Source organism: Panthera pardus, unplaced genomic scaffold (assembly GCF_024362965.1).
Source record: "Panthera pardus isolate Hobbes unplaced genomic scaffold, ASM2436296v1 HiC_scaffold_25, whole genome shotgun sequence".
Taxonomy (NCBI): domain Eukaryota; kingdom Metazoa; phylum Chordata; class Mammalia; order Carnivora; family Felidae; genus Panthera; species Panthera pardus.
In genome coordinates this window covers 45,382,158-45,394,656 of record NW_026526821.1, presented here as the reverse complement: position 1 = coordinate 45,394,656, position 12,499 = coordinate 45,382,158, and the positions used below count along the sequence as shown (strand labels likewise).

Sequence of the window (12,499 nt, the reverse complement as noted above, 5' to 3'; positions counted from 1 at the left end):
GAGAGAAAGATAGAAGGAACAGGAAGAATCATCCCAGTGATGATATCCCGGAGGCTGGTTGCATTTGAGGGTGCTTAGTTGTAAAGGAGCAGCTACCCTCACCTCTGTACGTACCTAAATATAAGGCCCATCCATTCCTGCTAGTTTTTAAAGCTACACTTCTTATTTTATTTTAAAGTTTGTTTGTTTTGAGAGAGAGAGAAAGAGTGAGAGAGAATGAGCAGGGGAGGGGCAGAGAGAGGAGAGAAAGAATCCCAAGCAGTCTCCAGGCTGTCAGCTGAGCCGAAACCAAGAATCAGATGCTCAGCTAACTGAGCCACCCAGGCACCCCTAAAACTACACTTTTTAAAACGTGCCCTGTTCTTTGCACATCCAGTGGTGACTCTTCAAGGAAATGTGATTTGTCTCTGCGTGGTATTACAGGGGGAGAGAAGAAGTGATACTGATTTATTTCCTCTCAGCCCTAGACAGATTTCACCAGCGAGATCACTCTGTTCTCCCCAAGAGCTTAGGTGACCTAGGGCAGAACAGAGGTTTGGACATAGGGATAGAAGATGCCGCAAGTTATAAAGTTGGGTTTTAGGGCAACTGTACACAGTTGACCTTTGAACAACATGGGTTTGAACTGCATGTATCTATATGTGGATTTTTTCTGATAAATATAGTACACTATATATGTATTTTCTCATCCTTATGATTTTTTTAATATTTTTTTTCTGTCTAGCTTACTATATTGTAAGAGTACAACATAAAATACATACAACATACAAAATATGTGTTAATCAACGATTTATATTATTGTTGAGGCTTCTGGCCAGTAGTAGGCTATTAGTAGTTAAATTTGGGGGGGGAGACAAAAGTTATACATGGATTTCTTCCTGTGCAAGGTCAGGGGGTTAGCACCTCTCACGCTGAGTTGTTCAAGAGTCGATTGTAGTTTATCATTGAAAGGGGAATAGCTTTGAGAAGGAAAGGGGTGCTTTTATACCAGGATAACAGGTGGAGACCTGGGGTGGTTTATAAGAAAATCAAATGGGAGCATTTTCATAGTTATTTTTGAAAATATTTTTTTTTACTTTCATTGCATTAAGTGCGGAGACTGATGATGGGGATTGTGTGACCTCAGAGAGAAATGTCCCTTCCTCTGGGGCCCCAATTTCACCACCAGGAGAGTGGAATAGAGACGAGGCATGGCTCTATGACTTTCTCCCGATTTTCAGGATCACACAGAGCTCTAAACTGGCTCTTGGCTTCTTATCACCTTCCTCAAGTGAACTGGCACCAAGCTGGGTTTAGTGCAAGGCCATCTTGAGACTCTTATCATATGGTTTCGTAAACTATTACTATGGTCTGTTTGATTAGAGGTTTGTCTTTATGCAGATCCTTGTGGCCACAATTGCTTTTCTTTTACCAAGTGCAGAGTACTCCTCAGTGGAAACAGATAAGAAGGTAGGTGGCACATCAGCTAAGTTTTCCCCAGTCTGTTTTTTTTTTTTTTTAATGTAAGATAAAATGAAAAACAATGTTACATGCAGGGATATCCTTTATTATTCTTTTGTATTGGTCCTAACTGTCTCCCCTTTGAAAACTTTATTTACTCATTCATTTCTTCTGCATTTGTGTGTCCACTGAGTAATTACTATTGTGCAGGGACAGCTTGTTGTTTGCTGCGACATATAGTGAAGTTTAAAAGACTGCAGTGTACAGTATTGGGCCTGTTTCCTCTTCCAGTTTATTGTATCCTTGCTACTCTGCCTCTTGGACTGGTGCATGGCATTGCCAGTGAACACCCTTCTCCACCCAGTGTCCACAGTAGCCCTGGAGGAGCAGCACTCGTGCAGAGCCCCTTTGCTGGATTATATCTATAGGGTGAGTCTCCATTTGTGCCTCATGGACATAGAGTATAGACTTAAGCATCAGAGAATCGCCCAAATATGTCTGTGCATGTATTTATTTATTTATTTATTTGTGCCCTTTTGGAAAAGATATGGGGAGAGGTAAAACATTTTAAAAGAAATGAATAATTTAAGGAGTGAAAACAGGACAGAAGTAATTGTAGAGAAGCAGTGGTTACCAAGTGAAAGAAACATGCATTTTCACACGACTGCCATCTTTAAACAACTGCAGTTTGATCAGAATCCCCAATTTTCATGTAACATGGTCTATCTCTACTTAATTTTTAAAAGAAATGTTTATATTTTAGGAATATTTACAGTCTTAGTTTGACAAAATTGTTTTATCAATTGTTTATCAATAAGTATAAAGGTCTCAGTAATCCCTTTGCTTTACAAGATCTTAAGAAATACACTAAGGAAATATATCACATCAAAGTTTTTAGCTTCATCATTTTTATGGTACTTAAAATATTCAAATTTCAACCTCTACTGATGACTGGGTATATGGTGTTTGCTCTGGATCCTTTATATTGCCCTTCTATATTGGCTTTACAGTCTGTCCTGTGAAAGGTTTATTTATGAATTTGGCATTTGTGTATCAATTGAATAATTAGTACTCAGGGACAATTCTGTTGTTTATTTTTTTTAATTTCATCTATTTATTTTGAGGGGGGGAGGGCAGGAAGGGGCAGAAAAGGCAGGAGAGAGAGAGAATCTCAAGCAGGTTCCACAGTGTCAGCACAGAGCCCAGTGTGGAAATCAAACCCACGAACTGTGAGACCATGATCGGAGCTGAAATCCATACTTGGACACTTAACCGATTGAGCCACCGAGGTGCCCCTGTTTTTAATTGTTTTAGTAAGAAACCTTTACTAGTAACCTTTAAAAAAATAATATTCCAAGTCATTAACTGATTACTGTGTTGCCTTATTTTGAAATGTATTAAATATAAAACATAGCTGAAATTCTACTAAAAAGTATTGTACTTTTAAATGGTTTTTTTAGTGGTCAGAGATTTTAATAACTATGTTATTTTTAATTCATTCAAAGATTTTAATTCATTAGATACTCTGTCATCTCTGTGGTTTATAAACCTATGTAAGGCTTGGCTTGACAACCTAAAGTAGCCACAGTCATTTAAATTTGTCTCTTTTCTAACATTTCTTTTCTTAAAAGATTTCTCTTAAAATTGTTTTACCAATAAAAATGTCCCCCCCTAGTTAACATGAGTCACAAATTTATTGAACAACGTGGTTTTATCTGTAAAGGAAACTTTTTATTGAAGTATAATATGCATCCAGTCATAAGTGAGAGCTTGATGAATTTTCACAAAGCGAGCACACCTGTGAAACCAGATCCTGGCTGCAGAAACTGAATAGTCTCAGCATTACAGAAGGACCTATGCTGGCTCCCTGCTGATTACTATCCCCATACACATACCTGGGGCAGCAACTAACCTGTGTAACGGTGTAGATTGTTTTGAACTTTGTGTAGCTGGATTTATGCAGTATGTGCTTCTGTGTCTGACGCCCTTCACTCAACATTATTTTCAAGGGGTTCATTCATTCATACCGTTGGGAATAGTTGTGAGTTTTTCACTCATCGCTCTTTAGTATTACACAGTAAGAGTACGCCATGATTTAGATATCTATTTGGACATTTGGGTAGTAGAGTTTGGAACTGGAAAAAGAAGGTCTGTGAACATTCTGGTGGACAGAAGCAGGACTTGGGTGTGTGCGATCACCCAGAATGGCAAAATAAGCACTTTCTAACTTTTACTTTCCTTTTGTGTTGAAAATATATTTATTGGTATTGATATAAAAGGAGAAAAATAACCTTGCAAATAGCAGGAAGATAATTTAGAACGGAAAGGATTCTATGTTCTCAGATATTACCAAACGAGAGTCCTTCCTCTCAAAGTGCTGTTGGCAGATTGTCAGGGACAGGATGTTCGTGGCATCCATGGCACACATTGCTTTTTACAGGTTCTGCACTGCTGTGTGTGTGGCTCAAGCACATATACTCAACAGAGTCACTACACACTGACCCTGGCCGACCTGTCATCCCCGGATTACGACCCCTTCCTGCCACTGGCAAATGTGAAGAATTCGGAGCCAGTCCAATATCATTCATCAGCAGATTTGGGCAACCTGCTCACAGTGGAAGAGGGTAAGATTCTTCAGAACATTAATTCTCATGGGCAGGAAAAGGAAAGATTGTAATCTTTTGCCCATGCTTGCTACATTGTTTTTTAAAATCTAGTTATTAAAATTCTGGTTTCTAGACCCCTATGTGATAGGAAATTACGCTTTCCTTGTTTCTTTTTTTCTGTTTCTTCTCTTTTCCCATCTTAGTTGAATTTTGTATTGAGGACCTGTGTCAGACCTATGAGACCCACAAAAACAGCTCATTTTCTATCCCCAGGGAACTTAACATGTAACTAGAGAGACATCAGGATAAATGCAGAAGGACTCATTTGTGGATCAGTAGCACCATGGGGACTTCCCATGGGGAAGGACTTAAGCCAGACTTAGAAGGATGAACAGACTTTGAAAGGATCTGGTCGAGTGTTATAGACTAGGAGAGCATTGAAAGAGAGAGGTGGGGATTTACATGCCACAGTTTGAGGCTCTGCTCATGGCGGGGGGTCTGTTTTATTTTATTTTATTTTATTTTATTTTATTTTATTTTATTTTATTTTAGATTTTGTTTTTAAGTTATCTGTACACCCAACATGGGGCTTGGACTCACAACCCTGAGACCAAGAGTCGCACGCTGTGCCAACCAAGCCAGCCAGGCACCCCCAGAGGGTCTGTTTTGGGGTATGTGGGTATTGTCAGGATTAGGGAATGCTGTATGTCCTCCTCATCCATGCTTCTTCCTGAAATGACAAGAGCCTATCTCCAGGCCTTGAAATGTGAGTTAGAATGTGGGTGTATCATCTGTACATGTGAAATAATTGCATAGAACCAAACATACACACACACAAGAGCATGTAAACTGAGTAGACTCTGAATATTAATGAAGTGTATCAATGTCAAAATTTCCAAATTGTGATACTGTCCTATAGCTAGGCTATGTAAGATATTACCAGGGGGATGAAGGATATTTGGGATCTCTCTGTATTATTTCTTATAAATGTATGTCGGTCTTTAATTGTCTCAAAGTTAAAAGTTAAAAAAAAAAAAATGTGGGTGTGGAGTGTTAGATCATCCATGAAAATGGTATGGACTTTGCAAGTTAAAACCTAGGCCCAAGAATGAATTTTGGGGGTAAAAACATCCTTAAGGAAAAAAGAATGAGGGAATGTCACCAGGAAAGCAGTCAGGGACGAGTTCTGAAAAGTGAAGAATTCACTTCTGAGGGAAGAAAGGGAATAAAGAGCCAAGGAAGGTCAGCAATGCTCCATGCTTCAGAAACATCAGGGAGGGTGGGGCCAGAACAGGAGCTGTTTTATTTCCCAACTAAGCACTGGGTGGTGGGTTTTGCTGAGTACTTTGGGCATGGCAGTTAGTCTGTAGCCAGATAGCCGGAGCAGGTGATTTGGGGATGTCTATTCAGAACCCGCAGACATTCCTGCTGGAGCCTTTGGTGGACAAAGGAAGAATAGTAGCCAGGTGAGAGCATGGAGTCCAGGGTAGTGCTTGCAAGACTGCGGAATCTGGAGTATGGTTCAGGTCAAGGGGAAGGGCACAAGCAAGGTGACAAGGAAGAGAACAGAAGTGAGGGCACCAGTCAGGGGCAAGGGCTTTGGAATCAGTCAGTCCTGATTTTATAAATGAGCACACTGAGGTGAGGGATTTTCCCAAGGGTATAGAAGCCAGAAGTAATGGAGGTGAAATTTGAATCAAAGATTTAATGACCAGGTTCTGAAATAGCACAGCATTTACTGAGATTTTTCCACAGAATAAAGACTTACATTTAGTTGTGCTGGTGGACAGTACACAGCACATGTTCACACTATTGTTTACCTCCATTTGCATAATCATTTAGTTGTCTTTTTCTGGACTTCCACAGTTTTTTTAGACTGCAATATTTCTTGATTTTTTCCCCCATGGTTAGAAATTCAAACCATATCTTAAAAAAAAATAATCAAAATGACCCATGATCTGTTTTTTTGTTTGTTTGTTGGTTGGTTCCTACCATGCAGTCTATGTCTTAGAAGAAAAAGAACTTACTTTTTCCTAAAGCCATTAATTATAGTCTCATCCCACATGACTGTCCTTAAAATAAGTTCAGCACATATTATGATCTGTCTCTTGAAAATAGTGGGAGATTGATAGGTTAGTGAAAAACAAGAAACCTAAAAATGCACATTTAAATTTTCTGTACTGCCTTTCTTTCGATGTACAACACTCTTTGACTTGAGTATTCTCCAGAAAACCTTAGGACCTTGTGCAGTCTTGTCCTACCCTAGTTCTCTGGTGCTAAAAATAATTATTTGAATTTCGGTGGCAAACGAGTTTGAAAATTCACCAACAGTTTAATTACATACAAAAGCAAAGCAGCTTAAAAACCTGTTGGCACACACACCCTTGCTGAATAGGTACATCCTCTATGAAATGGGAGAACAATTAAAGAGGACACCTGAAGTATTTTAGGTTAAACAGAAATGTGCTCATATTTGAGTTTTTTTTTCATTCGATGTCATAATTTGTCATTCATAACCAAGCTATTTATTCTCCCATGTTTCTGAGATGCAATATTATATTTTTATTTATTGTTTTCAAATGACCCTTTCACCCACTGTTATCTACTATTTGACATAAATACTACTTTCAAATAGTCACAGACAAGAGACACATCTGCTCCCCCACAGTTGAAGTGGCTACTGGCCCAGATTGAGGAAAAGACACTGATGCTAATCACAGGTGCTCAAATTTCTCATTATTAATGCCTAATTGCTTTAAAAAGAAGGAAAGGGAGGAACTGTAAAAAATGAAACTTAAAAGACATACTGAAATTACTGCTTTTCTATTTCATTTGTAAATTTAGCAAAATAAGATAAATATTTAGATTATATTTTTTAATGTTTATTTACTTAGTTTTGAGTAAGAGTGTGAGTGAGGGTGGGGCAGAGAGAAAGGGAGAGAGAGAATCCCAAGCAGGTTCCATGCTGCTAGCGCAGAGCCCAACTTGAGACTCAAACTTACAAACCATGAGATCATGACCTGAGCTGAGATCAAGAGTCAAACACTTAACCAACTGAGCATGTCCCAGATTATATTTTTTTAATTGTTTGTGGAAGTTACAAGATTGCTTTTTCACAAATGGAGTCTAGATTTTCTCTTTATTTTCCAGGGAACTCACAGGCAGTGAATTTAGCTGAAGTTGGCCAGGGAAGAACAATTTTTATTTAACAAATGTTCCCTTTCCTTACTCTTCAGTGCCAAAGATACTTCTTTTTTTTTTACTGGGTGTGTCATGGTTTATGAGTTGATTGGTGTGACTCCAGTTAACTTCCCACTGTAGAATTCAAACACATTTATTAAAATACAAATTTGTATCTATCTCAAATTGAAAGCACGACCTTTATAAGAGGAGGCAGAGGAAAGTTGCCTTTCCAGTTGTGTGCTTTGGGCTTTACCAAATTGGACCTTTGTCGCTAGTTCCAGAGCCTGCTCCATCCTGTCATCACCATGTAGTGTCTTACACCACAGACTCCTGAGCCCCCAGCTGGCCCTACCTTTGTTGTTTGGGGCATTAACATTTCTGATGGAGCATATATTCATATGGAATGATAAGCATGAATAAAAAGCATCTGTAACTTTTGAAAAAGTTAATATGGACACAAAAGCAAAAGCATTCATAACTGTGATTTCAAGGGAATTAGTTGAGGTGTTTAAGTTTCTCAGCTGTATGGAAATCATACACTCTTCTACGAGTGTCAAGAAGGAGAGTTCAGTGTCAGAGATGGATGTAGATGACCTTTATTTATGAACACTGAAGTTTTTATGTGAAGTTTTATTTTGCATTGAAGACAGATGATTTCTTGTTCATTGAATAGCAAAAATTAAGAAGAAACTCAAGAAAAGTCAGGACAATCTTGTTCTCCTCAGTCATCACACAGAATTTCTTATATTCTAGAATATGATTGTATATTTCTGGGATTTATGCATCATCCACTTGATGTTTTATAGATAAGTCTGTTGAATTTTTACTGTCTGAGAGGGGAGGTATTTAGCATGAGAAAGCATATTTATAATTATTTTGTTTAATTAATATTTGATTTTTCATTTTGTGAATTTAGAAACCAAGTATTTCCTAAACCTTTAAGCCCAAAGTATAAGTCTTACTTTGTTTAAATATCTAGTGATATTTTTTGTTGAAATTAAAAGATTTCATTTTCACCTGTGCTTGCATTAATACACAGTTATTTTCTAAATGTGGCAGCGTACAATTTCCCTGACCACTCTGAAGCTTAAGTACTTGCTTCACTCCAAGACCATAGATCAGGTTCTCTGCTTCTTCCTTCCACCTCCAACATTTCACAGGGCATATCTTTACATGCTGTGTTAGTCTTTTTACACAGCCTTAAAAATTTTGTAAGTCACTTGCTCCTGGGCATTTAATCATCAACTGCAAATTTACTTAAACCTTCCAAGTATTTCCATGAGTTAGTTAATATATCCGATTCCATTAAAGATTTCAAATACCCAAATAACAAAACATAAGTTGTCACAGAGATCTTAAAGCACAGTGCTTCAAATCCAAGACGTCACAGACTTGATTCATTTACTTATCAGCATCTGCACTTACCCTGGTGAGGGGAATGAGGTTAATTTCTGGGGCCTGGACCCAGAACCATAGGATCTTTCAGGACAAGGAACTTTCTCTTTTGTTTCCTGCTACATCTACATATTTTTTTAAATTTTTTTTTAATGTTTATTTATTTTTGAGACAGAGAGAGACAGAGCATGAACGGGGGAGGGGCAGAGAGAGAGGGAGACACAGAGTCGGAAGCAGGCTCCAGGCTCTGAGCCATCAGCCCAGAGCCCGACACGGGGCTCGACCTCACGGACCGTGAGATCGTGACCTGAGCTGAAGTCAGACGCTTAACCGACTGAGCCACCCAGGCGCCCTTACGTCTACATATTTTTAAGTGTCCCTTTCAGAATGAGATCTTCGTGGAAGTTGGTTGTTTTAGCAATCTACTTAAATTGTACTTTTAATTAAAATAGAATTAGTGTCAAAAAAGAAAATAGATGAAAAAAATTCCCAGACTAAAACAAATCCAGTATCCCGAGTACAGATTTTAACCTTCCTTCCCCACTGTCTGGTATGTTGCTTTACCCTGCTCACAGAGCGGAAGAGGAGGAGTTTGGAGCTGATCCCTCTGACCGCCCGCATGGTGATGGCCCACCTGGTGAACCACCTGGGGCACTTCCCACTCCGTGGGGGTCCTGCCGTGCTGCACAGTCTGGTCAGTGAGAACCATGACAATGTACACGCCGAGGCTCCCGAGCTGTCCTCTGAGGTGTTCCGGAGCCCAAACCTGCAGCTCTTTGTGCTGAATGACAGCACCCTCATCTCCTACCTTCAGACACCCGCAGAAGGGCCAGCAAGTGGCTCGCCGGGGGGCGCCTTGTCCGATGTCAGAGTAATTGTGCGGGATATCTCAGGGAAGTACTCTTGGGATGGAAAGGTTTTATACGGACCTTTGGAAGGCTGCTTAGCACCCAGCAGCAGAAATCCTGCATTTCTGATTTCTGGCTGGCATCCTCAAGCTTTGGGAGCTCAGAAAGATTTTTCTCAAACTGAGGAGGGAGAAGATGTGCTTGACAAATTACTTGAAAATATTGGCCACACGAGTCCCGAATGCCTTCTACCATCACAGCTAAATCTAAATGAGCCTTCCCCACCCCCGCGAGGAATGACCCGTGACCAAGAGAAGGAAATCATCGAGGTCATTTTGCGCCAGAACGCCCAAGAAGACGACTACATCCAGAGGTGTAACTCTGACTCAGCCATGAAAGTCACCAGCCAGGAGCAGCCCTCACCAGTGGAGCCACGAGGACCCTTTTATTTCTGCAGGTTGTTGCTCGATGACTTGGGGATGAATTCTTGGGACAGAAGGTAACGATTCTTTCTAGACCTTCACCTATTTTATCATTATCTTTGTGTGATTGTTCTTGTTCTCAATTTGAGGTTTGGGAAGCAGAGAATAGAAATGGAGATTTGTCTTTCAGCATTTACAGCTTATTTTCCGCTGCTAAGTTAAAGCTAGAAGTGGAACTAATCATGCTATGCTGATGCACAGATTGAATTTCAGCCAGGTCTTGTATATTTTAAAGGGTATTGGACATTTTCTCTGTGTGTGTGTGTGTGTGTGTGTGTGTGTGTGTGTGTGTGTGTGTTTTAATTACTGCTCTGTCCATCATTGATTCTGTCATCACAAAAGATGCAAATGGACTACAAAGATGAGTAAGTCACCATCTCACCTTAGGTCTAGTGAGGGAGGTAGATTTGGCACAACTCTGATGAAAGATAGCATGACACACGAGGCCAAGAGGAACAGTTAATCCAGTGGGTAGTGTGGGGTGGTGGGGAAGACTGTGGACGGGGGTTGGTTTGAGCTGGACCCTGACAGTGGAGTGGGGTTTCTAAGAACAGAAGTAGGGTAAAGGTATTCATAGCAGAGCTGATAGTGAAAACAGACACAGACACAAGCATATAAGTGACACACTCATCTCCTACAGCACCATCCAGTGTCAATGGATGGTGATGGGTGAATTTTGATGCCTTTGAATGTCTTTAAGGAGAATGGAGTTCGTTCGGTGGGCTTAGATCACAAATCTTTCGTGAATGAAGAGGGTCATGGATACATAGATGGATGGATGGATGGATGGATGGATGGATGAATGAATAGGTGGGTTTGTTGATTGGTTGGAAACGGCATAATTGGTCTGTGATTACATGACTTTTCTTCCATCTCTTTTTTTTATAGAAAGAATTTCCATCTGTTGAAGAAAAATTCAAAACTATTGAGAGAGCTAAAAAATCTGGACTCCCGTCAGTGGTATGTGAAAATATATCAGACCACTTCATTCCTGTCTGTCTTTGTATGTGCTTGGATGACACAGCTTTAGGAATGAATGCACCTTCCGAGACACCCAAAAGTCATTCTGTAACTAGAATCTGGTGCCATCTGCATATGCTGTACCTTTCGTGTTTTTACTCTCAAGGAATAACCTTACATGTTTGCTACGCTAAGAAGAGTTCATTGCTCCCACCTAATCTGTGTCTTTGGTTGACAGTGGCAGCCAGTGGACATTCATTCTCATTTAGTCTCTGCAGCTACCTCTTTTTCCAGTGAGGAACAGAGGCTTCCCTAAATCAAACAGCCTACCTACGTGTGCCCTTTGCCGACACATACCATGTTGTTTGAACCAAGTGAGTCTGACCTCATAACCCATGCCGTGTGCCTATGCACTGGCATTCTGTAGTTTCTGCTCTACAATGTTGGCAAGCTTAAAACCAGTGTGTTTTAATTAGTGACTTCCTGGTAGTGAGCCTTATTCTCAAAACTAGTCAAATCTCAGATCTGTCCCTTTTTTCTGTAGTCTTAGAAGCAATTCTAAAGATGAACTCATGACCAGTTTTTGATTTGGGGAAATGTGTGCTTCCAAAAACATCTCAGACACTAGTAAGTGTAGTGCTTGGTACATAACAGGTGATTAAAAGTCTTGAATAAACTGCTTCCTTAATCTTAATTTTTTTAAAAAAACTCATTTTTAAAGAAATAGCTTTTTGTTCCTCTTTTAGTCCCCACAGGAATATCATTAGGTATCTCATTACAGATGAAAAACTTGAAGCCATTATTCCTCACACTGCTCTTCATCATATTCAGTTTCCCAGTTGTTGTTACGCTTCTTTTTCTCTGGAGAAATAGAGACCAAATTCTCTGTGGAAACTCTGTGAGGGGTTTCTTGTGAAGGGCTCGGGGGTTCATTTCTCTCTCCCTCTTGTCCTCCAGTATTAAACAAGCAGTCACTTGGGTTCCAAACTCAGCTTTTCAAGCATATGCTGAATTATTCCATGCTTCTTAGTATTAAGTGAATACATTGGTATCTTGTAATTGTGGCCAATTTGTTGAGTGTTAATGCACTTTAGTTGCATGAGGTACAATTGAATGAGCTCCCTGGGGTGCTGTTGCTGTAAAATATGGCTTTGGAGGAGCTGATTGGCAAATCCTCTGTCCTTTGATTAACCTTCCCTTAAAACCCCAACTCCTGGATTTAGTGTCTTCTTGACATCTAAAAAAGGTATCAACTTACTTTATTGTAAAGGGTGTTTTCAAGGTTCTTTTTGAAAAAAAAAAGTTGGGGACTCTTTATCTATGGGAAATCTAGACTGTCCCATGTATTGGTTAGTTAGCAGGTAAAAGCGTACCTTGTCCCTCAGCTTTTAGTTTGTGTGACTCTATTTATTTCTGAGACCAATTTATTCCCTGCTGTCAAGGCATAGTTCCTGCTTAGCATGTTCTTAGGAAAAGTGTGGCGTCTGTCTTGCAACTCTCATCTCTATACTGTGAAGATAGCAAAGATGTAAGAAGTATGATGAATGCACATGCAAATTACAGTGGGCTCCTCTTTTAAATATTA

The 12,499-nt window shown here is 39.7% G+C and overlaps 1 protein-coding gene across 6 annotated transcripts in view; it reads left to right on the top strand.

The window, feature by feature from the left end:
• Window positions 1-12,499, top strand: part of RALGAPA2 (Ral GTPase activating protein catalytic subunit alpha 2) — a 323,095-nt gene that overhangs the window by 194,230 nt on the left and 116,366 nt on the right. For all 6 annotated transcript variants that reach the window (XM_019462380.2, XM_019462378.2, XM_019462384.2 and 3 more), the window contains 5 exons: window positions 1,381-1,449; window positions 1,732-1,869; window positions 3,881-4,064; window positions 9,200-9,971; window positions 10,843-10,914. In XM_019462380.2, coding sequence (XP_019317925.2) covers window positions 1,381-1,449; window positions 1,732-1,869; window positions 3,881-4,064; window positions 9,200-9,971; window positions 10,843-10,914 — 1,235 coding nt within the window. The remainder of the gene's footprint in view (window positions 1-1,380; window positions 1,450-1,731; window positions 1,870-3,880; window positions 4,065-9,199; window positions 9,972-10,842; window positions 10,915-12,499) is intronic.